The sequence below is a fragment of the Pipistrellus hanaki genome, assembly GCF_964339955.1.
Source record: "Pipistrellus hanaki genome assembly, chromosome: 2".
In the NCBI taxonomy this organism is placed as follows: Eukaryota; Metazoa; Chordata; class Mammalia; order Chiroptera; family Vespertilionidae; genus Pipistrellus; species Pipistrellus hanaki.
The window spans coordinates 149,410,190-149,437,681 of NC_140504.1; the positions used below are offsets into that span (position 1 = coordinate 149,410,190).

General features: G+C 37.8%; 1 protein-coding gene across 4 annotated transcripts in view; it reads right to left on the bottom strand.

Moving 5' to 3' along the window:
- LOC311616878 (serine/threonine-protein kinase TNNI3K) overlaps window positions 1-27,492 on the bottom strand; it is a 309,455-nt gene that overhangs the window by 102,031 nt on the left and 179,932 nt on the right. For all 4 annotated transcript variants that reach the window (XM_084872811.1, XM_084872813.1, XM_084872810.1 and 1 more), the window contains 4 exons: window positions 23,849-23,901; window positions 23,483-23,535; window positions 19,259-19,391; window positions 3,685-3,794 (listed from right to left, as the gene is read on the bottom strand). In XM_084872811.1, the coding sequence (XP_084728937.1) occupies window positions 3,685-3,794; window positions 19,259-19,391; window positions 23,483-23,535; window positions 23,849-23,901 (349 nt within the window). The remainder of the gene's footprint in view (window positions 1-3,684; window positions 3,795-19,258; window positions 19,392-23,482; window positions 23,536-23,848; window positions 23,902-27,492) is intronic.

Sequence of the window (27,492 nt, forward strand, 5' to 3'; positions counted from 1 at the left end):
TCTTCCAAAGCACACTAGCAGGTAATGCAGTGCCTGCCCCGCTATGGAACTACATACACTTCTTCAAATGAATAAATCTTTCACACCAAACTCAATTTTTTTTTTTAAAAAAAAAGACTTTTTTAAAATCCTATTTCTTCACTGCTTTCGAGACAAAAATATACGTGCCGATAATTCCATGTCCATATTTCCTATTCGGGTTTCCAAGGCTTTCTAAAATCTGATCCCATTTTACTATGAGGACTTTCTCCCACCTCTCACTGTTTTTCAATAAGCATTTCCCATCTCCAGTAGCTGGCATTCTCATTTTCTTTTAACTTTATGGACCTTGATTATGTTTTATCTTTCTGGGTCTTCACTTAAGAAGACACACGTATGAAAACAATAAGGTGCTTCGAATTCAAGAATTGAAGCAAAAGTGGACATATGAGAAAAAAATGAGTGGTGAAGTTGGTGATCTAAAAAATAATGACCAGGACAGCATGATGTTAGTGTCTTAGATCTAAAGATGAATGGTTTCATATGGTGCCTGGTATAAGACCTAACCCCTCAGTGGCTACAATGTTTCAATAACTGAGTGTCCCCTGTGTATTCTCACAACAAATTTGCACTGTTCTCTTTTTGGGGACTGTTTTTTTTGTTTGTTTGTTGTTGTTTTTTTGTTTTTTTTATCTTTCACCAACTACTTTATTGAGCAAACTCCTATTTATGTTTATGATCTCAGCTCAAATGTGTTTCTTCCAGGGGGCCTTATCTGACCTGCACTAGCTCTGTGCTCCCTACTTAGTATTCCTTAGTGTATATTCTCTTCTAATCTTTTTTTCCTCTATCTTAGCTTGTACTTTAAAAAATGTTAATATGCTTATCTGGTTAATGTCCTTTTGACCACTAAGCCTTGAACTCCATTGAGAGCACATCTGCATGGAACCCTAGCACCTATTCCTGGGGCTGCGTACAACAGAGATTCAATAAATAATTGTTGGAGGAAAGAATGAAAACTAGCCCATTGTTCCTCACTATCTGCCCACTGACATGGTGAAGACCATACTGGGCCATGTAATGATGACTCAGGCACGTCACATACAGAAGACGGTCAATTGCATAATGCTGAGGTGGATACCACAACCAAGCCAGAGTCCACCTGAGTGACAAGCCCAGATGTTGCCAATCAGTGACTTTGCCTACTCTGCTTTCTCCTTATTCCTTCCCTGAACCTCATTCCCAGAGCCCAGACGTATGCTTAAAAGTCTTCACTGCTGATCAATAAAACATTTCCACTAAGTACTTGATTTTTGGTCTCTTAGTGTGAATGTGTGTGTGTGTTAGTGCATATAATATACAGTGGTGCCTCGCATAAAGAACGCCTCGCACAGCGAACGCTGCACACAACGAACTTTATTTCATGATTCATACAACGAACTTCGTTTTACAGAACGAAGTCGCCCGAGCTTCCACGACCGCTTTGCCTGAGCTTCCACGACTGCTTCGCCAGAGCTTCCACGATCGCTGCCGATGTATTGCATCCTTCCGCGCAGGCACTGCAGGCAGTCGTTAGTCACTGCGCTTAACTTAAGCACGTATCGCGGCAATCGTTCTTCATTATGAATTAAATCACGCATGTATCACGGCAGTCGTCCTTTTAAGTTAAACTCAATATTTTTTTTATATCATGGCTTCTAAAAAAAGCAGGACTTAATAGATTGAGGTTTAAAAAGTCATCTTAGCATATTTTATGCTACAGAACGAATTATTTTTTTTAACATGTATTGTTATGGGAAAACGCGTTTCACATAACGAACTTTTCGCATAACAAACTTGCTCCTGGAACGAATTAAGTTCGTTGTGTGAGGCGCCACTGTAGTATATTCCCTCTTTTGGCCCCATTCTGATTCTCTTTATCATTCCCCAATCTTAGGCATTCATTCTATCCCCCAAAATACTTTTAGAAGCCTCTAATGACTGGCTTTTATCTCCAAATTAAAACTTCCACATGCCCCTTACCTGTAATCATGAAAAAAGTCAATTCATAAAGCAAAAGGGATCATCTGGACTATTATTTTATGGTATACCTTGGAAGAGCTCACATCCCACATAGAGAAGAAAATTCTGGATTAGGTACTTGGCATATTTATTTCAAGAAAATATACCTAAAGTTCATATGGAGAGACAATGAAAGCTTATCCCAAATTATCTTAAGTCTTGCAATTTTTAAGACATGTTTTTCTGGACATCAAAGTCCAGGTGAGATGATTGGAGGCACTGATAACCAGTAGTAATGTTCATTCATTTACTCAACAAATGTTTTTGAGCATCTACTAGGTATGGTTCTGGGAGCTGAGATTATAACAGCAAACAAAACAAAATGAACAAACAAAACAAGACCATGATTTTATGAAACTAACATTCTGGTAGTGAGAAAAGATTCTACACAAATAAGTATGTAATCTGTCAGATTGAGTGGTCAGGAGTAGAAGTTATTTCTTCTGAGATACTCAATTCATGTCCCATAATAATCCTCATTTTTCTTCATAAGAGCTCTCTGTGTACTTGTGGGATTGAGTGTGGACTTGGTCTGGGTTTTGCCTTTTGAAAATGAACAGGGAAGTTGCTTTTTCCTTCCTAACATCTGGACTAGGGCTTCTTCTATTTCTCCTACAGTGAGATGTTTTCTGAGATAACAATAGTCTCCCTCTCTTTTTCTACTTCTTTCGTTGCCAAAGAGAGATAAAATGCCTGGAAAGGATCAGAAACAAAGACCTACAAAAAAAGAGTGATAACTAGGGTGGTTGGAGCAGGATGCATAAGAGCTGCTAGGCCTTTCTGTATAAGGAGCTCCAGTGTGAAGAATGTGAACTAATTCTCTCCACTCAGAAGAATCAATGTGGACTGACGTCTAGACACAAGGATTTCAATCGACAACAAAACCGACTGTCAGGGGGACTCTTAGACACTGTACTAAACTGCTCTCAGGAGAGGAGTTGTGGGATCTCCTCCTTTGTCAGTCTCTGAGGACAAAGTAGACATCAGTCTGCCTGGTACAAATAAGAATCCTTTCCTTCAGACAGATGGTCTGCGAATTCATTCTGGGGTTATGTGACTATTTCCTTCTTTTCTTAGATCAATGATCATATTTTAAAATGGTTACATACCATATTTTACTTATTCCTTCCATAATATAAATCCTTTCATTTGAACTCTAAATCTGTGCTCTTAACCACTTTATCACAGCCAACCACTTTATCACAGCCACTCAGTTAGAGAAGGACTAGGGCCAGTCTGCTGCCTCCTCCTGGACCCAATGCTGTAAGGCCCTCTTGTCCCCGGGGCCTCCGTCCCAAGGCCTGTGTCTCGGGCTAAACTTGTTTTTTTCAGAAAATGACTAACTGTGGCTGAAGTATAGTTAATAAAATTGCAGCTGAGATGAGAGTGTGAGTCATCTGTCATCCCCTGGCTTTTCTTTTACTAATCAGTTGTGAGAAACATTTCAAAATCAGAGAGCAGCGGTAAAAAAAATGAGCTACTCAGACTTCTTGAGGCAATTAGTGATGAAAGAGCAGAAGGCAGATCAGTCTTCCTGCCTCGACAGCCTTAAAATACACCCTGAAAGAAGACTTTGGTGTTACACTATTTGTGACAGATTTTGACCATAACACATTTTTCTAGGAGGAAATAGAAATGAATCACTTCAGGACATGCATTCCACCCTCGCATCAGCAGAGATGAGATGGGCTTGGGAATCGAATAGCCAATGGGAGGTCTGATGTGGTGGTAAGCCATGTCTGCCGCCGCCGCCGCTGCGAACCAAAGGATCACGTCAGTTTTGAAGCTCACTTATTCATTTCAAGAAACATGAACAGGCAACAACGATCAAGGATCAATCTGTACATCGTCAGGAGAGAATAAAAAAGAATTCTATAGTTTTTTAAAAGGGTAAACAAAACATTGGGTAATTTGATACTAACAGTGTATCTTTATAAATTCATTCATTTAGCTGTTTAGTCAACAAATAGTAGGCAGAGGGAATATGAACAGGAGCAAAGGAGCATACAAAGGAACATGTAGATAGAAAGTGATTGAGTGTGTGTGTCTGAAGGATAGGGTACATACATGATGTTATAGGAAATAACGACTGAAAGGCAGATTAGACCAGACTGTACAATGCCATAAATCTCAGGCTAACAAGCTTACTCTCTATATAGCAAAATATGAAGTGCCACTGAACTTTGCCCTTTGAATTACTTGGGCAGTATAGGTTATTTTTTTAAGCTCAAATCCCATAACTGGTTACAAGAATGTTAGGGTTTTATTTTTTTAATATTTATAGATATTAAAAATATCAGAGACTTCAGATTCATTTTTTTTTAGCTAATACCACTCATTGATTGAAGTCCCTAGTGCTGCCTGCCTGTTTGTATTTCTGAATATTGCTCATCTCGAAGTCCCCATTACTGTGTTATGATTCTTGGGACTTTGCTGCAGATTACTGATTGCTAATTATTTTTCTGTTCTGCAACCGGTGATTTCTCTACTCCCTTGGAAACCAAGCTTATAGCTACTTTTATTAAATACATTTTGTATCAGGCATCATGGTATTTATAGACATAAACTCTTCCAATCCCCCTAAAAACTGTGCAAGGTAGGGTGTGTGTTACTGTTATGTATGGTGTGTATGTGTATGTAATAAGTTTTTAATTTAGAAAAAAATTAAATATAACTAGTAGTTGCTGTAGCCCATAGTTCCAGATTCCATGCTCTCTTTAGTTCACATTGAAAACACTGTGAACAACACATGAAGCTCTCTTTATTCCCTAGAAAAACTGCTCTGCACCAGTGAGAGGCTCAAGATCCAGGGCATTGCTGCTTCCTGTCTTCTAGATTGTGATGTTATAAGCATCTGTCTATATCTTAGTATCTTGAGGTCTGACCTCACCCACTACTTCTCCACCTCAGTTTTCTCCAATTAAATTTTGCTTACAGATTTGATCTAGTGAAATTATATGCAATGTAACTTACTATTTATGGGTCAGTAAGAATTGGTATCTAATTTTGCCAAATGTAAAATTTATACTTATTTTTTTGTAGAATTTTAGATAATTAAGAGAATTAGAAAGGATAAAATTTTATTCAGAGGAAACAAGTGCTAAAATATTTTGAATACATCTTATATAATATTTATGTAATTGAGTTTATGTCTTATATACAATTATGTAATACTTTTCCCCTTAAATTAAATATAAGCATTTCCAATGTTATTAAAACTCCATGTTAACATATTTTTAATGACTCTACATTTAGTGTGATTTGCTTAATCATTCCTCAATTTTAGGTTGCTTAAATTTGGCTGCAAACACTTCAAAGAGTGTCTTTTCAATATGACGTTCTTGATTTCAGAGATTACTTATGATATTTTGAGAGGTGAAATTGATATACCTGAGAGGATAACTAAAGACTTTAAATATATCCTGTTAAATTATTTTCCTGAATAATTGTGCTACTTTATAAATTCAATACCAAGTGTATAAGAAGGTTTTTATTATACGTGCACCAGAATTAGGTTTCCTCACTTTATGATAGATTCTGCTAACATGAGAGGTAAATATGTCAGCTCATTTGCTGTTGTTTAAATTTTATTCTTTGATAAATATAAGGCTTAATATGTTTCCAAACATTTATTTTTTGTCTTTGAAATCTTAGTTCATGCCCTTTACCTGCCTACCATTTTAATATTTCATTGCAACAGCTGTTCTAATCATACAATGGTTTCAGATAGAGGGCAGTCAAAAATTTCATTTTCTCTTTTTCCCCCAATTCCTTGGTAGAATAGTTGCACTGTCACATTTGCCCACGATTTCTAGCACTATCAGATAGTGTTATGGTTGCTAACACTGATGGGAAAAAGAAAGGCCAATCAGATCATATGTAGCAAACTTAATATGACATAAAATGTGTCTTTTGTGTTACAAAAAACTAGGCATGTGAGGCTTCTTCCATCGGCTACTCGACTATTTCTCATTATTTTTGGAATGTGGTAAATAAATAAGCAAACAAACTGATGACCATTTGGATATTGTTGAGCTGGAGCAGCTATAAGCACATAAACCAGTGTAGTGCGCATATTTAAACTAATTATACACATCCTAATGGGTGGGGAGGGACTATTCATAAAGTGTGTTAAACTCAGATGCAGGTGCCAAACGTCTCCTCTGAAACTCTTTTAGTCTCTGATATCAAGTATATAAAGTTACTTGTTTGCTTCTTGGCAGTGCGTCTGGAAAATCGGTTTAAGATGAATGATATTTAATTCTTCATTATTCAAAGTAGATTCTGCAACGCCTTGCCATCTCCTTCTCCCTTTTGCTTTACACACTCTTGGCAGTGGTGCTACTCATTAGCCCCTCTGCCATAAAGCGGGCAACGCTACATGAGGGGTCATGGGATTGAAATTTGTCACCTTTGAGATTGCTCTGTCAGTCTTGCCTAAGTGGCCATGCTACACTAACAGCTGGGAAATTTTCTGGTATTCCAGATTAAGAAAAGTTACTGTAAGGCCATTAATCATATCTTGATTGCTACATGAAATATGTTACATGATTTATGTAAATGTTGGTTTCTACTTTCACAAAGAAAACTTTGCTATTAAAAGGGAATAAAGCCACATTAAAAATATCAATAACTTTGTATTGAGCAGCTATTCTTTCATCAGCACTACCCTGAAATAATTATCAATGGCTTAGTAAAGTACAATCTAGCTTCTATAGTAGGGTTGTTGGATAGAATGTTTTGCAATGATGAAAATGCTATTCTGTGCCATTTATGATGGTAGAATGTGGCTACTAGGCACATAAAAATATGGCTAAATGTAACTGAGAAGCTGACATTTTAATTTAATTTTGATTAATATGAATTTAAATAGCCATGTGTGTCTGATGACGTCCATATCAGACAGCACAATTCTAGAGCATCATTGTTTCCCACTCCCATTATCCCCAAAGAGGTTGAATTAAAACACAATTTTGTGAGTCAGCCTCAAGGGTTTACACAGCACTGCTGTCAATCTGTGGATTCCAGTGCTTCAGTGTTTTTTATTTTATTTTATTTTATTTTATTTTATTTTATTTTATTTTATTTGTTTGTTTTGTTTTGTTTTGTTTTTGTATCAAAATGTTATCAAGAAAATCAAAGCTATGAATAGAGATTGCCAGTGTTCTCTCTCAAAAGAGGCCAGTGAAGAAGAGACCAGGCATTAGGCATAACATGTGATAACCTTCATTCATTTATTCATGTGACAAAGTGTATTGAACATTCTATCTGAAGGACAGTAGGCTAAGAAAAATAAACAAAGTGTTACACTTTTCAATAAAATATGGTGAATAGATGCTTAATTAATGAAGAAACGAGTTGCTGGATTTTTCCTCTGCCTTTCATGGTTCGCTTGTGAAATGTAATTTCTTTTCCCTGGAGTCCTCTTCCTTTCCCTCTTTCCTTGCATTACATCTACTGTCACTTAGGTCATAGTTTAGATGATCTCTCCTGGGTACCCTGCCTATGTTCTGCCACCGCATCCTGTGCCACAGTGGCACATAATGCTTTACTCTTCATTACCTCTTCACTTGTTTGCCTCTGCAAATCACAAGTTTCTTGAGGTGAGTGATGGTGGGTTTTCACCATTGTATCTCCTATGATCAGCACAGTGACAGGCAATTAGAAGACATTCAATAGATATGCACCGAATGAATCAATAAATGAGATAGTTCAACATAAGGGCTCACTGGAAATAATATAGATCATGGTAAATAGAAGTCAGGAAGCAGAATTTGTACAAACAAGTGAAGATGAAGGATCGATGCCAATTAATATCTTGCTCATTATTATGTTTTTAGGACCGAGAATAATTCCTATTCACCAAGAAACATTGCAGAATGAATATAATGTTTAGTTTAATATCAACTTACAATATAATCAGGTCAGTTGTTGAGATTTGGCAGCATATTTAATACATAATCTTTAGTTTAAAGCCTTTGGGGAGGAGGGGCTTCCATAAACTGAAGCAGTATGACTATTAAGAAATGCCTTTAACAAGAAAATGTGGAGGCCTAATTTCCAGTCTGGCATTACTTTTAACTTTCTGGGAGATCTAATTAAACTAATTTACCTATGTGAGTATTAATTTCTAGATATTTAAAGATGAAAGGGCATAATGTAATGGTGACAAGCATGGGCTTTGGGGACAGGGAGCCATGCACTTAAGTCTTGGCTGTACCTCTTACTAGCATGTGACACCGAGCATATAGGATCCAAACCACAGGGTACCCTTAGAATTAGAAGAGACAGAGTACATAAAGCATCTGACACTTTGTTGGTTCCCAAAAAGTGTTAGCTGTTGTTGTTGCTATAATTATTACCTACATCTCTAAGGGTCTTTCTGATTCTTTTTATCCTGAGCCTAGAGAACTGTTGTATGTTTTCTGTCCTGTCTAGACCAGAAATCTTAGTTCCTTTTGGGGCTTTCTTGAGGCCTGAACACCAAGTAAAACATTGCATTGTGTTACTGTGAGTTACAAGGCTACAAAGACAGCCATTGTGGGGAGGATGACTATGCAGTTCATGATGAACTTAATTAGCTATATGTTGCTTATGGATAAATTGGTACTAGATTTTGAATTCCTAAAGTAATTGATTTCCTTTATAAAATATAAATTTTATTGATTTTTTACAGAGAGGAAGGGAAAGGAATAGAGAGTTAAACACATTGATGAGAGAAACATCAATTAGCTGCCTCCTGCTCACCTCCTACTGGGGATGTGCCCGCAACCAAGGTACATGCCCTTGACTGGAATCGAACCTGGGACGCTTGAGTCCGCAGGCCGATGCTCTGTCCACTGAGCCAAACCGGTTAGGGCAAGTAATCGATCTCTTATTCTCATATGTTATATAAAAGGAAATCTAGGCATTTACATTTTAAAAAGGAGAGCAATAAAGTACCATGTTTTGTTTCCAAGTTTTGACTAAGATAAAATTGCCAGAAATGTTGTTTTTTCCAATTTGGATTGTGGGTACGTGTGTTATAAAAAAACACAATTGATTCAACTTCATTGTTTTTAATGGGCAGGGTGTGGTGAAACAAAGCACATGCATTCTACTGTCTCAGCAAGAGCAAAGACATTCTTTGTTAAACTGACACTTTTCAATGATGTATCACCAGAGCGTAGAGCATCTGAGAGAGACCATGAGATTGCAATCTTGAGATTGTACTAAGAATGGCTTAATTTTTTAAACCACATCCCATTCTCATTACAGGCTGTCAGAAGAATAGATTAATTTGCACCATTGTCTGTTCTCATTGCAATCTTTGTCAGTGTAATGAAGTATTGGGATGTTAATATCAGCTATATTCACAGAAATATCACCATCCATTGGACCGATTTGATCTGCGCAGTTATTGGCTGGCTCCACTCTTCTCAGTGAAAAACTGATAAGGGTTAGCGTAGCAAACATAAGATTTCAGAACTTTAGCTCACTCCTCTTTTCCTATAACTTGACAGCACACAGTCCACATCATCAGTGTGCTTATGCCTTTTGAGGTGATTATATGTAGGGTATTTTAGGATTCTAATCACATACGGAGAAGAACATAATCATCAAATATTTGAGCAGAGGTAGCAAATGGCTATAAATATGAGACCTATGACATAACTGCATCTCTAAATGTACTTCAATTCATATTTTTAAAAGCCATATGTGAGACATAAAAACATTTGCAAGCCATATTTGGTTCCCGGACTACAGTTTGAAAATCTGAGGTAAAGTCTCAATATGAAGTCTCACCCAAATCTGGCTAGAATAAATTGGCAGATGTTCTTAATTTGCTGTCACATCGCAGACTTAGAGCCTGGCATTAAGGAGTCCCAGGGCACAGAGTTGAGTCTCCTTGTGAACCAGCTGGCACCACACAGGAAAACAAAAGGAAAACAGAGGCTCTCTTCTTTGGCCCCAAGCTCTAATCTGAAAATGATCTGCAAAATTGGTTACCTGGTTAGAAGAAAATGGATTGGATAAAATTTACATTGATGGATTAATTCATCCCAGATTTCTTCTTTAGTTTTTCATGACATATCAGGAGTGACAGGCCCAGGAGAGAAATCAAATTGGAGAGGCAGCTGTTGGTTTCTTTCTCCGATGAGTATCCAGGATAGCTCTTGTTTGCCAAGTCATACTAGTTCTTTTTTTTATTTTGCCTGGTTCTTCATGTCTGCTTGGCTTCAGATGTTGGCTTCTTCTCCTTCTAATCCAATCATTTCTCTCACAAATTTGCTCTCTTCTGTATTTGTCATGCTGCTGCTGGCTAAGCCAGAAGTCTGTAAGTCATCTTCCACTTCTTCCACCTCCCCTCCCCCAAGGTGCTCCTACCTCAATCCATCAGCTCCCACCTCCTGAGGTCAACCTCTCCTTTCTCTTCCAAAGCCACTACTCTAGTTAAGGCTTTATACATCCTCTTCTTTATTACTTGACTTCCTTGCCTATGCTTTGCATCTCTCCAATCCAGCTTTTACTTTGCAGCATTTTAAAAAATAATACCATAATCGTACTATTACCCTACCTAAAGTCCTACAGTGTCTTTCATCTTGACACACAAAGCCCTTCCACCATCTGGCTCTCATTTTACATTTATAGCATGTCTTGCTACTGATTCCCTTTTATTCTCTGATTCATCCCTGTTGTATTACAGTGGAACCTTTTTTCTCAAACTGAATTCATTCTGGAAGGCCATTCGAGAAGCGATTTACTAAAAAACCAAATTATTTCCCCCCCATTAGAGATACTGTAAATGGAATGAATGTTCTAGAATCCCTAATGATTCCATGTTTTCACTTTCTTGTATAGAGTAGATGTTTACTGTACTATTTAATCTGTAAGCAAGTACTTCTTTTCTTAAATTTCTGAACTACCCCCTATTATCCTTAAAGGAATCACTTTCAGCATGGGTTGAGGAGTGTCTTTCAGGAGGTCAGTGTGCAGCACCCGGCTTGTTCACATATCACTGTCTCAGGAATGCTATCACCAGCTAATTGCTTTTCCTTTTCCAAAGCAACAACAGTTTTGTGTTTGTTTTTTTTAAAAAAAACAACAAAAAACAAAACTCTAATTGCTTGTGATCATTGTTTCTTTCACAACCTTAGCAACAGTAGCACTCTTGCTGGCCTCTTTATGTTTTAAAATTGTGCTACTCATCCATTTCACCAGCAACTAAAGCACAACAACAACAACAAAAACACCAAAACAAACAAACTCACAAAAATATTCACAGCACCATTTCCTGTGATATTAAAAACAGGAGGTTTAGTGGTAAAATGACTCACATTCTGTCCTTTGTTGCCTGAGGGGTGCTTTTTGTCAAGCTGATGTATCAGCATGAAAGGGTTGTCAGAAAGAGAACCTACATTTTGTTCCACAACCAAGACATTTTTTCCTGTGAACAACTGACTCAAGAACTGAATTGTTCAAGATGAGAGACATTGGAGAACCGAGGTTTGACTGTATTTGAGACTCTCCCCTACCTGTGCACCTCACCCATGCTGTTTTCTACTGGGACATTTTCTCTATCTCCCCACTATTTACTTGTTGAATTAGTACTCATCTTTTAAAGATGGAGTTCAGATATCAGCTGCTTTCAGAATCCTTCCCTGATATCCTTTTGCCACCACGAGTCTGGGCAGAAGACCCTCCAGGGAGCATTGTAAGCACACTGTGCTTCAATATAGTTGGGCTTTCTCTGTACTATGAAGGCCTGGCAATACCCTATTCCTTTTTGTTTCTTTTTTATTCTAGCACTGTTCTTGGCTAGAGGAGTACTTAATGATCACCTAAAGACAACAACAACAACAACAACAATAATAATAATACTAGCTAATACTTATTTATAGAGTGTTTACTAGTGCTAGCCACCATTCAAACCCTTTGAGGTAGATCCCATTATTATCACCACTTTATAAAGAAACTGAAGTACTGAACTGCAGCTTGTGTAAGTAGCCTACATGAAGTCACAAGATGCATACTCTTACACATTATGCAAATGTTCTTGAGCCTATACACTGCTAACCTAGAGAATGCTTCCTTAAGAATTGAGTTAATCACCAACATTCTAACATCTTTAAATTTTTAAACAAATACACAGAAATTAGTTGATATGGCAACAGTGAGCAGGCACTCTATGTTCCTTCATGGTGCTATTTGGCTGGAGCTGTGAGCCCCTGCCCCACTGTGTGAGAGCATGTGATTTCCTGTTCATCACACTGTGCTGTGTAGAACATTTGCCTGCTTCTGCTGGCCCTGTAGGCATAGTTCTTTCTAAACCTGGAATTATAAGGTTACATTAAAGATACACTATGTAAAAGAGACTCCTAATAGAAGGCTTTCTGAATGCATATCCGTTACTTGCAGAAGAGTCAATGCTAATATTTGTGCCCCGCTTTTATATTTCTCCCAGGAGATAGGATTCTGCCATATCCAGGAGGGTGAGCCATGTGTAATGTTGCTATTACTGTAATTGATAATGCTGTCCCACATTGTAGTCATGGATTTGTTCCTCATGGTAAATGGCTAATATGCAGCTTATACTGAATGTGATGCTTCACATGATTTATTGCTAAACATATGCTAGATTGCCTAACCACTGCAATGATATTAACAGTCTCGTTTCTTGATGCATGGCCACTGTCCCACTTTTAAAAATGCAGCATCTATCATAGGCGCACTCTCTTTCTAATAACGTACTATAAATTCTAATATCTGGGATATTGGAATCTGGTTATTCTTAGGCAAGACTTTTAACTGTTCCATTATGTAATATTCTCCTCCAAAAACAATAAATGTTTCTGTGGGTACATGAGAGAGGAAATCTCCATCTCTTTGAAATATTCCTTTTTTTAAAATTTGCAAAGTATAATAAAGAGTAGAGAAAACAACAAAACCATATGAGTGAAATGTAAATACTATGATAAATGATGACTTAGGGCAGGGAGGAGACTGAGCTTAAGTCAATATTGAAGAATGAAGAAAGATGTCTTTGGAAGAAGTAATATTGAAGACCTAAAGTAAATTGGATGATAAAAAAATGGGAAGAGTATCTCTGACAAATGACATGGACGTCAGCGGAAATGGGCCATGTTGGGGAAATGAAATAGAAATGTGGCCAGAGAGGCTGCAAGTGGCAGCAGGGAGATGGGGGAAGGAAAGCAGGGGCTTAATTATGTGGATTGTTTTTTAGGAGTTTTGTTTTTATCTTAAGAGCAAAGAAAAAAAACATTAGAAATTTTAAGAAGGGAAGTCAGATGATCAAATTTGAGTTTTTAGAAAGCTAAATCTAGTTATAAAATGGCAGTTGGTGGGGGAAAAAATGCTGAGCAAAACTGGAGACAAGGATACCATGTATCATATACTATGCAGAATTCTGCATATGAAATAGAAAGTAGCAGTAAAAAGGGCGGTAAGTGTATAGACTTGAAATATTTAGAAAGTGAGACTAAAAATAAGCAAAGTGGGGGGCAAATGAAGAAAGGAAAGAAGAGAGGGAGAGAGGAGGGAAGGAAAAAAATAAGGGAAGAGCCAAAATGACTTTTAGTGTCTATATGGGCTTCTTGGAGAATGAGTTCCAGTCAAGTATAGAATCCTAGGCAGCCTTAGCCCTGCATAACCCTTTGCCCTTATCTTTCTTCTTACATTTGCAGAGTATTCAATTGACAGAGTTCAGTCACAAACATCATCTCATTTAATCCTCAGAGCAATCTTTGTGGTGTCATCATTAACTGAATTATTAAGGAAACTGCAAAAGGGCAATGTATTGAAGGCAACAAGAGAAGGCAAGAGTCACTGGAGCTGGGGAAGTTAAATGATACAAGCAAGGTTAGGCTCTTGCAGACCATATTAAGAATTTTGAAATTTAATCCTAATAATAGGATAACTTTAAAAAATAGTGACATAATCTAGAAACAAAATACTTAGAAATAGGTCTAAAATATGTGCAAGGTCTGTATGATAAAAACTAAATCACACTGATGACAGAAATTGAGACCTAATGAATGGAGAGATAGACTATGTTTATCATTTGGAAGAGTCGATATGTTTAAGTTGTCAATTTTACCCACATTGACCTATAAATTCAATGCAATACAATTAAAATTCCAGCATGGTTATGTGTGTGTGTGTGTGTGTGTGTGTGTGTGGTTTGGTAGAAATAGAAAGTTGATTCTAACATTTACATAAATAAACAGAAAACCTAGACTTACCCAAAGCAATTTTAACAAAGAAGAACAAAGTTGGAGGGTTCATATTGAATTTTAAGACTTATTATAATATATCAAAGGTCTGGTAGTGGTATAAAGGTAAACATATCAATGGAGTCCAGAAGTAGATACACATAGATCTGGTCAATTGATTTTCAAAAAAGGTACCAAACATACTCAATGGATGGAGACATTTTTTTCAACTAATCATGCTGAAAAATTGGAAATGTATATAAAAAACAAACCAGTAAATTAACAAAAGATTAACAGCCATAACCGGTTTGGCTCAGTGGATAGAGCATTGGCCTGTGGATTGAAGGGTCCAAAGTTCAATTCTAGTCCAGGGCATGTAGCCTAGATGTGGGCACATCCCCAGTAGGGGGTATGCAAGAGGCAGCTGGCCGATGTTTCTCTCTCATTGATGTTTCTGGCTCTCTATGCCTCTTCCTTCCTCTCTGTAAAAAAAAATCAATAAAAATATTTTTAAAAAAGAATAATAAATTCAGCCAATACCTTGTACAAATTTTTAAAAAGGAACTCAATCTTACAAATATGAAACTTAAACTTATAAGTTTTCTATAACAAAACATAAGAAGAAAACTTTGTACCCAGGGGTAAGACAGGAATATTTTACTTAGGATACACAAAAAAAGTTGACTTAATTGTTGGTTAAGTAGATTTTATTGAAATTAAAAACTTACGCTATTTAAAAGATATTGCTAAGAAAATGGGAAGGTAAGCCATAGACTAATGAAAAATACTTGCAGGAAAAAAAACAAAAAAAAACAAAACAGCAGATGAAAGACTTCTACCTAGAACCTAAGAACCCTTACAGCTAAATAATAAGACAAATTGAAGAAACTCTTTCCTGAATAAAGAGATGTGAACAGCAAATAAACACATGAAAATATTATCAACATCATGAGTTATTAGAGAAATATAAAACAATAACACAATGATATATTGGGTCGGCAACTAAGTAATTGCGGATTTTTTAAAGAAAATCAAAGACAATTTTTTCATGGAACTAAATAACTTTATTCTGTAATGTATTGCCCATTTTGATCAATGACCTTTTGCCATCTTTCAGGCAGCATCATAATCCCACGTTCAAAAAACTTCTGGTTTTTATTAGCAAAAAACTGAATCAGGTACGATTTGACATCATCATCATTATTGAAATTTTTACCATTCAAGGAGTTTTGTAAAGATCGAAACAAAAAGTAATCAGATGGTGCAAGGTCAGGACTATATGGTGGATGTCGCAAAACATCCCAACCAAGCTCCATTAATTTTTGCCGAGTGACCAAAGATGTGTGTGGCCTTGCATTGTCATGATGGAATACAACACCTTTTCGATTTGTCAATTCGGGCCGCTTTTCTTCAACTGCATTGTTTAATTTCGTTAGTTGTTCAATGTAGACATCAGAATTGATCGTTCGGTTGGGTGGTAAGAGTTCAAAGTAGACAATTCCTTTGTAATCCCACCAAACTGATAACAAAACCTTCTTTTGATGAATATCAGCTTTTGATGTTGTTTGAGTTGGTTCACCTGGCCTGCTCCACGATCTTTTCCGCTTGATATTGTTGTAAACAACCCATTTTTCATCGCCAGTTATCAGTCGTTTTAAAAATGGATCATTTTCATTACGTTTCTTTAGCAAATCGCAGCTGCTAATGCGTTGCGTTAACTGTGATTCTTTCAGTTCGTGAGGAACCCATGTATCGAGTTTTTGAACATAGCCAAGTTGTTTTAAGTGATTTTCAATGCATGTATGTGATACATGAAGCTTCTCTGCAATCTCATGTGTTGTACTGTGACAGTCCGAATTGATTATTGCTTTGATTAGGGCGTCATCATCTTCAACTGGACGACCAGAGCGTTTTTCATCTTTGAGTGAAAAATCACCAGAACGAAATTTGGCAAACCAATTTTGACACTGCCATTCTTTTAAGGCTTCGTCACCATAAACAGCACATAACTTTTTATGAGCTTGCGATGCGTTTTTCCCTTTGCAGAAATAAAAAAACAAAATATGACAAAAATGTTCCTTTTGATTTTCCATTTTTCAACGAACGCCAAACGAAAACTACAAAACAGATCAAAAAACTTTTTTTACTGATTAACAGCTGAATAGCCAACTATCAAATAACAAAATGTGTTTTACATTTGTACTACGTCTGCAAACCTAAAAATTCAACTGAAGCCATATATGTGTGAAACCCGCAATTACTTAGCTGCCGACCCAATAGTATTATACACTTACTCTAGTGACAAATATTTTATCTTAAATAAATAATTAAAAAGTGCTAGCAAGTATATGGAGCAGCTGAAATTCTCATATACTGCTGGTGGGAAACCATAATGGCATAAATACCTTGGAAAAACTCTTACCATAAGATCTAGTATTCCATCTCATATATTTACCTAAGAGTAATGAAACATCCATACAAAGACTTGAGTAGTATTAGCAATTTTATATAATAAAAGGCTAATATGCAAATACACTAAACAGTGGAATTACCAGTCGCTATGACACGCACTCAACATTAGGGGTAGACACTCAATGCAGGAGCTTCCCCCTATTGGTCAGTGTGCTTCCACAGGGGTAGTGCTACTCAGTCAGAAGCTGGGCTCAAGGCTGGTGAATGCAATGGCGGTGATGGGAGCCTCTCCTGCCTCTGCAGCAGTCGGACCATCCCCCAAGAGTTCCTGGACTGTGAGAGGGGGCAGGCTGGGCTGAGGGACCCCCCACTCCAGTGCATGAATTTTCATGCACCAGGCCCCAGGAACCCTCAGGAGCAGGAGGCGACCCAGCAATCAGGAGAAGGTGATGCTCCATCACACCTCTGCTGCTGCCACTGCCAGCAGCACAAGTCTTGGCTAGCCCTGCTCATCTGAACTTTGGGCAACCCTGGGAAGCTGGGCAACTGACATCTGAGACTTACCTGCATCTTGGGGCTGGCTCTGGGTGGCTGGGGGATTGAGGAGACTGGGGGACTCTAGAGGCAGGCGGGGATGAGGGGACTGGGTTTTGCCATTTTGTGTCTGTGGGTGCACCATCTTTGAGGGTAGGACAGTCAATTAGCATATTCCCTCCTTATTGGCTGCGGGTGCCACCATCTTTGCAAGGGCATGAGGGTCAATCAGCATATTCCCTCTTTATTAGATGGGATAGCCCCAAAGAGAGAATAACTCAAATGATCATCAATTTGTCAATGCATAAGCACAATAGAATATCACACCGGAATAAAAAAAAGAATTAATTACTGACAAATGCAACCACATAATTCTATTTATGAATTCTGAAAAATGTAAACCTATAGGCACAGCAATGAGTTTAGTGGCTGCCAGGGGCTGGAAGTGGGAAAAGTGGATTAAGAGGCAAGGAGGCATCAGGGTACTATTAGAAGTGATAGAAATGCACAATCTTGTGATCACATTTGTGGATATACAACTGTATATATTTATTAAAATTCATTTAACTGTCATCTTAAAATGATGCTTACTGTATATAAATTATATTTTAATAAACTTTATTTTTAAAATGATTATCACAGTATAAATGATAAAGATGGTGGCTTGAGCTAAGATGGTGGTGGATGGGTGGATAAATTCAGATGTAATTAGGATATAAAATCAATATGAATATATGAATGAAATGCCAAAGAAGATGAAAAGATGAGAGAGAGGAAAGATGTATCTCTTTCTTATGAAAAATGCTACAGTATGTCTAGCATTTCTGGATTCTTTAGAATAAGTACATTTTTTACTAGAGTCACTGATCTTGATCAGAATGAAAATTTTAAGGGGTAAAGAGATAGCAGAGGGTCAGAGCAAGACATTACAAATGGCAATGTTGGTTTAATTCAAAATAGAGCTCTACACACTATATAATGGTAAATATCTTCATTGGGAAGCATGTAAAAATATATAGAGAGAAATGACAAATAATTATTGTCCTCAATAACTATGGACAGACCACATAATTTGTGAAAAGCTCTCCATTAGACACTATGCAGAATGTAATGAAAGAACATATGGTACTAAGGGGAATGATACCTTGAAAAGACAATATAAAATATTACTGTGATTCTGGTTAAGGCTTTACATTATGAATATACATGTTTGTAAGATTTGTCTTTCCCTAAGAACACTTTTGACTTTATTCTTCTGGTATATGGTGATAGGCTGGCCACTAGGTGCTTACAATTTAATTTATTTAAAATGTATTTATGATTCAATTTGAAAACAACTTTTCATACATGCTTGGTTTGGGGGATGCAAAGTCCTTAGGTACTTTCCAGCCTAATAGTGGACACAAGTAAGTAAACACTGTGATAAGGCATAAAAGGTATCCAGACATAGTGATGAGACAGATGCAAATAAAATTTACTTTAAACCTCAAATCCCTGTAATTAAATTTCCTACTCCACCATTTACATGAACATAGTATATTATCAACAATATTAGGCTCACCTACAAAACTCCATTTTTGGAATGTATCCATATATGTAATACAAAATTGTTAGGAAAAGTTATTCTCTTCTTGACAGGTTATTTTTATGTGTTGCTACTTTCAGCTCACCCCTCTTTACACTCTAAAGCGGCACTTTTGAAATCTAATACAAAAGATAAGTATTGCACTGTCCACTTATTTGTACCTACATTTCACATGGTAATAGTCATTTGCTTGTTTTATTAACAACAGGCAAATCGAAGCACTGAACTTTAATAAAATATACCTACACTTTTCTGTGCCTATGTCTAAAATCACAGAATTAGGTCATTATGTTTTCTTGGATTTGGCATACATCTTAAAACAAATTGAGATTGTTTATTTACCTCTCACCTTGCCAACCCATAAAAAATACTCATTTTTTTTTGGGGGGGGGGTGCGGGGGAAGTGTTTCCTGAAGTTGTAAAAGTGTACGGAACTAAATAAAACAAGAGAAACTTTAATTGCAGTCTGGCTCACCTGGCTTGAGATGAGCAAATGGAATTTCGCCAGTGAGAAGTTCCCACAGACACAGAGCGTAGCTAAAGACATCCGCTTTGATGGTGTAGCGTGTGCACTGCGTGAAGACCTCAGGAGCCATCCAGCGGAGGTTCTGTGTGTGGAGAAACAGCCACAGGTCAGGTATCCACCATGCGTTCAGTTCTTCCTCTGCAGAGCAGTGTTCTTCTTAATGAGGACTTACTTGTTAAGTATTTTCCCAATATTCTCAAGAGACAAAAATGTAAAATAACATTGACACTCTGCCACACTCAACTTGGCCAATAAATAATGTGTTTACTGTTGTTCAGTTTTTCAAAAAACTTTTTTTTTTTAATTATCGGAAGATTATAAAATCCATAATTGTTCCAAAAATATTGCAACGGTATTAATCATCGAGTTCCCCTTTCTCTTATTAAGTGATGATCACAACAGAAGAGCTTTTGTTGTTTTTGTTTATCTTTGATCATCTTTCCCCAAGAAGCCGTTAAGTTTCTGAGTGGCTAGCCTTGATATTCACCTAGGAAATCTATATTTCCCTCAGAGTGAATCTACACACTCTGGGAGGCACCTTCCCTCTTTTAGATATGCAGGTTACAATTTAGGAAATCACTAAATGAGGCCCAGAGGTAGTACCCCGATGACTGAGGAGAGAAGGGCCTCTGGGGAGTGCCCAGAGTACACTATGAAGTAGGTTTCTCACGGCAGGATCGGGTCTGCCTTATCTCCTTTGTTTGCCCAGACATGTTATTGCTGAATGCTGCTTGTGCAGTAGCCTGGAAAGAAAGCCCATGAAATGGTACAGGTCAGTTTCTCTGCGCAGAGTTCTTTCCTCATGGTTGGATGGCATCATTTATACTCTTTTCTCTTGCAATTATGTATTTTTAACTTGTAGGTATCTTTCCATTCTGAAATGCAAATCCATAAATTTGGTTTATTTGTGGTTTAGGCGACAGCTCTAGGCTTTGAGTCAGAAGATCCAACTTCAAGATCTGGCTCTGCCACTATTTGGGGAGCTCTGGGCAATTCTCTCCTGCTTTCTGGAATTTAAGATTCCTCAGGGGCATAATAGGAGGAAAGCCCTTCAGCTCTAAAACTCCTTGGCTCCACAATCATAGCAATGAACTTTGCCAAACACCCTCTTTCTTTGTATTTCCATGGAAGGAAACCAGCATTTTTACTGAAATTCTGTGTATAGTGCTGGCTGCTGGTAATTCTTTTGAAGTGTCTACCTTATTTTGAAATCATGCATAATTATAGCTTTCCAAGAACATCTTTATTCTGATTATGGTGCTCGCATGCTATTCCTCCACATGAGCTTTCACATTCAAAATAGCCTCCATTCATACAGGAGTTTATGTGTTGTGTCACAACATTGCATAAGTGGGAGTAGGCATACAGTATGCCCGATTTTTCGCAGGCGGGTAATAGAGTAATTAGCAAATTTACATAAGGCCATATAACTGGTAAGAAACAAAATAGTCTTCAGAATAAACTTAGAGTAGTGCTGTGCTTAAAGACTACACGCTGCTGCCATGATAAAAGGATGTAACTCACTGTTGGTGAAATGCAATTCAGTTCCATTCAATAAAAGTTTGTTTAGTCGGAAAATCTAAACTGGCCTCATTTTAGACTCACCTGAGGGAATTTTCAAATGATACAGGTACACAAACTCAACACTAGGCCAATAAAATCAGAATTTCTGGGAATTGAGTTTAAATAGTATGCTTTAAAAAAGTTTCCAAAGTGATTTACAATAAATGTGCAACCTGGGTTGAGAGCCACGGTTTAGCTATCTCTATGTTCCAGGTACCAGATGAGGTCTCTGTGTCCTATCAAAAGAGGTCACACTTTTCACACCACCCTGATATCCTACCCTTTTCCTTGGTTACTTCACTCCAGTCACTCTGGCCTTGAACACAAAGAACTCTCCTGCCTCAGGGCCTTTGCACTTACTGTTTCCCCTGTCTACACTTCTCTTTCCCTTACATGGATAACTCGCACGTCAGGTTTCTTATGGAATGTTGTCTTTCCTTCTCATCCTATCTAAATGGCACCCCCATCACTTTCCATTCATACATCTGCTTTGCTTTATATTTTGTTAACTTGTTCAGATATCTATCTTTTTCTAGTAGGAACAAGTACTTTATTTTGTCTGCTCTAATATCCCCAGTTCCAAATAGAATGTCTGGCACCTAGAAGGTGCTTCATAAATATTTACTGAATGGATGAATGAAACCTAACTGGGGAAACCAACATGTATAATCCTACTTGGATACAACATGGTCCATGATGTTTTTCCTGCCCTCCTCTCTAACACATCTCTCATTTTTTCTTCCTCACACAGTACATGCCAACAATGCAAAGCTTATGAAGTTCTCCCAGGAAGTCTGGTATTTCTCATCCTCCCTTATGTATTTGCTCACACAGTGTTGATTCTGCCTGACATCTGTTTCTTTTAATATATATATTTATTAAAAATTATATATATATATATATATATATATATATATATATATATATATATATATTATTGAATTTTTTACAGAGAGGAAGAGAGAGGGATAGAGAGTCAGAAACATCAATCAACTGCCTCCTGCACACCCACTATTTGGGATGTGCCTGCAACCAAGGTACATGCCCTTGACAGGAATGGAACCTGGGACCCTTCAGTCTACAGGCTGATGCTCTGTCCACTGAGCCAAGCCAGTTAGGGCCCCCTTCTGTTTCTTACACATCTGATTTATATCTACCTATCCCATCTGAGCTCCCAACACCATGTTACACCATATCATTGATATCACTGAACCTCCACATTGCTTTAAATTCCCATTCTCCTCACTAGAAAGTGAGCTTCTTGAGATTAAGGATTAGGCTTTTGTCCACATTTTGCATTCTTGGTCCTTTGCCCAATTCCTGACACCTGGTAGGCCCTCAATAAGTGTTTGTTGAATAAGAGTACAAAGCAGCATTGCAAATTGTCACAAAGGCACAGAGAGAAAAGTGTACTGGGAGGAGGTGGAAAGGTGGGCATGTTATGGAAGAAAAGGTACTTAAAATGAATGTGACTTCCTGGGCCTGGCAAGAAAAGACTTCCTCCAGGACGGGTGCCTGGAGCACTTCAGAGTCACAGGGACGTGAAAGTGAATGGTATGTCTGCAAGATGGTCAAATGCGGTGTGTGCTGGAGCACAGGGAATTTGAGAGACCTTGTCATGGGACAGGAGGTCACAGAGAGGTCTGGGGCCAGATTGGGAAGGGCAGGAGCCTTCCAGGAAGGGTATAGAGGTATGGAGGGGGCAGTTGATGAATTGGGATGTTGGTCTGTGGGAAGTGGGCATTGTTGATGGTTTTTACAGGAGGAGGTAAACTGTCAAAATGCAAAACTTGGCTGATTTTGCAAAGAATGAGCTGAAAGAGAGGACTGAGTTAGAAGCCTATTGCCATAATTCAAGAAAGAGGGGCTGAAGGCCTAAACCGAGGCAGTGGAAAATGAGAAACTGGGATGAACTTAAAAAAAGAAAAGAAACAATCAGAAAAATTATTGAGTAATGTGTCAATGGAAGCAGGAAAAGGAAGGAATGAAAAATTAACCCCACTTTGGGTAATTAAATAACACAGATAATCCAAAAAAAAGAAGTGTACATTTTTTGGGGTGTAGAGGTATGGAGGGGGCAGGTGATGAATTTAATTGCAGACATGTTTGAGTACCATGATGCTTGCTTCAGATATTAAAGTTTATACTATTTTACTTAAACATTAATCCTTGGCTATGCCACCTATTTCCTTATAATGTTACAGTGGAATACAAGTTGTCCATAGACGCTGATGAGCTACAAAATTTATAGTGAATTATCTATTAAGTTTTAACTATATTACTTAAAAAGAAGATCTGAATATGAAAGCCAATTATGCATGCCTGCCATGTACTTTTCAGTTACATTTGAAATAAATTCTGTATTATCTTATTCATATTTCCTATATATATATTGTATATATATAAAATATATATAATCTATTTTCCTCTGGGGCTGCCTTGAAGTGGGTTTTTTGAGGGCTTACTGAAAATAAAAGCACAAAACATTATCCTGCCCCTGGGACAATGGCATTTCTTCCACTTAAAGCTGCTCTCATCTCACTTCCTCTCATGCTGAGTGCACACATTTTAATTGTTTCACAATTTTAGGGAACACAAGCAGTAGCAAACCCCAGGTTGTTTTGTCAAGTTGTCTTCATCCAGAGACTGTAGAAATCTTGATTCTGAAGGAAACAAAACAAATCCAGGTCAAAGGACATACCTTAAAACCAGGGTCAAAGATTATAGCTAACATGTTGAAACCCTAAGAAACCTCTATCTTCTTTAATTTCTCAGTTCCTTTATTTTAGCTGAGGATATCCAGGGGGGAAAATAAATTATATACTTAACAAAAAGTAGGGTCATTGAACTTGGAATGACTTAGAGAAGTGCAGTTGTCAGGGTGGAATCTAATGTCTGTCACACAATACGAGGCACAATCAATGCAAGGAAGAAACAAACTGGTATCATTTGAGGAATTATACATGAAAATCTTACCTCCAAAATCTGCCACCACAGCATGCCCATCTTCATAGAGAAGAATATTGTGACTGTAAAAAAAACACACACACAACAGACTTTGAGAAAACTTTATTTCCTAATCTGATTGGCTCCTCAAGCAAGAAGACAACAGTGATCATTTGTTTATCCCAGAATCTAAACAAGCCCCAGAAGCTAACAGAGATCTCAGTGGCTCTGACTTTTTTTAGTTTTCTAATTCAAAAGGAATATTTTAAAATTTGCGATTGTCTTATATCTGATTTTGAAAGTATACAAAATGTCCTACTTTAGATAAACTTTCTAAAGTTGTCCAAAAGACTAATTAGAATAAAATCAGATTATTAGCTCTTTAAAGCTCATTTGGTAATATAATCTGATTGTAGGCAAAGAGTAAAGGCATTTGTGAGCATACTGCGGTCAGAGCCGGGGAGCCAGCTTGCAGGCACCCTAAGCACAAGGACAGCTCAAGGCAAGGCCTGCCATGAGAAGAACTCTATGAACAATGTCTTGGCCAACACGTTTTTGCTACAATCTCAAGACAAAGGAGTGTTTTTAAGGACTGTGAGATAAAACTAGCTAAGTTGCTTTTGAAGGTCTTATGGAAGAAAAGTGTTTAAAGGTCATCATGTTCTCCTTTGCAACCCAGAATTCAAGCTAAATAAAGAGTATCCTTTTGAAGAATGAAACAAAGGCTGGGACAATCCAAAGAGAGCCCATTTGTCCCACAAACTAGTGAATTGATTATATTCCCTCTGCTCTATTGAAGAAAGACATTCAATAAGAACAAATAGATGAAAAGAAACTGAAAATACACAATCATGAGTTTGGAAGGGTAAAGGTTATAGTGTGCATTAGTCAGCAAAGTATTTATGGACCACCACTCAGGAATCTATAAATACATATTTAAAAATCAGATAATCTTACAATTGGAAGAGACATCACAACTAACCTAGTTAAACCCTTTTAGTTTACAAAGGAGTTGTCCAAAGCTCAGAGAATTTGTCTATGCGAGATCATATAAGTAGCCAGTAGCAGCAAAGATACAGAGCCCAGCTCATCTAGGCCACTGTCTCAGACCTTAGAATAGTGCCTGGGAAATAATAAGTGATCAATTAGTTTTATGAATCATCCTTGTGTCATTACAGACCTTTTCCCAAAGCATATTTACTTTCTCACATTATCAAGACACTCTGTGAGAAGCAAATGATGCAAGTCATAGATTCCATCTTTAAGAGCATATAATCAGCGAATGAAAATGAAGATGAATGAGGGTAGTACAAGAATTTAATAAAACATTGTAGATGTAAAAACGAACTGGCTTTGAAGTGAGCCTTGAGGGACAGTCACAAATGCTGGCTGAGAGTTGATCATGTGCCAGAAAATTTTCTTTATACTGAGATATTGTTGTGAACAGGCAAAGAGCTTGTGAGCTTACTATCAGTAGTATGTTGTATTGGATAAGAAATGAGGCAGAGACAAGGGGGAAAAGAAATGCAGATTAGGGGACTCTCTTGGTAAAGGCCAAGGGATGGGAATGTGTATAGTCTGTAATCAGAATAATAAGAATACTCTTACTAAATTGGAGAGGACATGCTAGAGAATAATGGGGGTAAATTGAATAGATGAGGTTTTGGATTACAAGGGAATTTGAAAGCCAGGGAAGGAATTCCTGACTTGATACAAGGAGATTGCAAGTTTTTAGACAGAGGGTGTAATGCTTTGAGAGTAGAGACTACTTTGGGTTCTAGGTACCAAAGGAGGAAAGCAAGGGGAGAATGTCTGGACCTTAGGTAGTATCATTTGGTCTGGTCCTGCCAAGGCAGTTGCAGGTGGGACTCAACATTCAATAAATCTAGGAGCATGCTTCCCATGCTTGAAAGTAAGAAGGTACAGTGAAAAACAAACAAACATAAAAACAATAGGGTGAATTCATGAAGACATCTGAAAGAAGTGTCTAAATCTTGGGGCACCTTAGATTTAATGGGGGGTGGAGGAGAAAGAGAACAAAAAACAAGGATTGCCTTCAAGGTCTCTGGTTTAGAATTCTTAAGCCCGAAGCAATAAATATCCAATTAGAAAAGGTTGTCATGCCAAGAATCCTGTGAGTTTTTATGAAAAGGACAGTGGCTACCTAGGGAGGCTGAGGTGTTTGATTAACGTCAATGTTGTGCTTGTCAAGATTGGCTTCACCAGATAAATATTCTTTAAAAAAAAAAATATATATATATATAATTGATTTTTTACAGAGAGGAAGAGAGAGGGATAGAGAGTTAGAAACATCGATGAGAGAGAATCATTGGTCAGCTGCCTCTTGCACACCCCCCACTGGGGAGGTGCCTGCAACCAAGGTACATGCCCTTGACCGGAATCAAACTCGGGACCCTTCAGTCCACAGGCCAAAGCTCTATCCACTGAGCCAAACCAGTTTCCGCTAACTATTCTTTTTTATCATACCAATCAGCGACATCATTGGGTTGTTGGCATCAGGGTTGATGGTACTCAGGAGCTATGAAAACTACAAGTTTTTTGAGAAGAGTGAGAATAATTGTGGGAGTGGTGGGGCAGTAACAGAGAGAGTGGCCGTGAAGACAGAAGGGAATAAATATCTCATGATAGCTTCCTGTGGGCAGGTACCAGTACTTTTGATACTTTTCCATTCCTCATGAGCTCACTCTGTGGTTGGTATTAGTATATCTAGTCTACGGATGGATAAGAGTGGTTACATCAGATGGCTAGTATCACAGCTGGTGAGAGGCGAAGGCAGCATTCAAATTCCATTCTCCAAAGTCTGCTCTTTTTAGGAGACTTTGGTCCCTGAGGTCTGTTGCAACTAGATATAGAGAGAGAAATTCCAGAAATTCCTCTTGAGTGAAAAGAGGCCTACTGGCAAGTGCCCCAAACACCTGTGTTCAAAGTACAACTGTAAGGTCATGAGAAAGAAGCTGATAAGCTGCATGGAAATAAATCTAATACCTCTAGCCCACCAAGACACAGCACATCAGGACTACGCTTCCACCCTTACAGAGCATGGCTGGTATGCCGTTTCTAGGTGAATCAGGCATAGTCACTAGGAACAGAGAACTTGCTAACTAACCTGGGAAGGACACCAGACACATGAAGAGGGTCAGGGCCATGGAGACTATCATTAGGAACAGAAGAGAGAAATAAAAGAAAGGTGGTAGGTATTCTAAGACTTTTTCTCCCTGAGCAGACCATTTTTATGTTTGCTTTTGTATAAAACTATGGAAAGAGAATGTTACAGAATATCTTCAGGCTTATAACATTTGGTGGGAAACAGTCCTATGAGACCTTTTGGATTAGAATTCGATAGATTAGCAAACCTGTCACTGATCAATTGAGTTAGCTCCTTAGCCCAAGTCTTACCACCTGAGAGGAAAGACTCCAGGAGAGGTAAGGGGCAGGAGATGAGAGGAGCTAGGTTACACGGAGGAAAGGAGAACACTGGTGAACAGATACTGCAATATACAAATGTGTACACATAAGCTATAGCCATACACATAGGCACACAAGCCTGCTTTCTCAACTCTCAGGGGACATTGTAAAGGGTGAATGCCACCAATGAAAGCTCTCCAAATAGCAGGAAGTAGTGGTAAAAGCATTATAGAAAGTGAAGTAGTAAA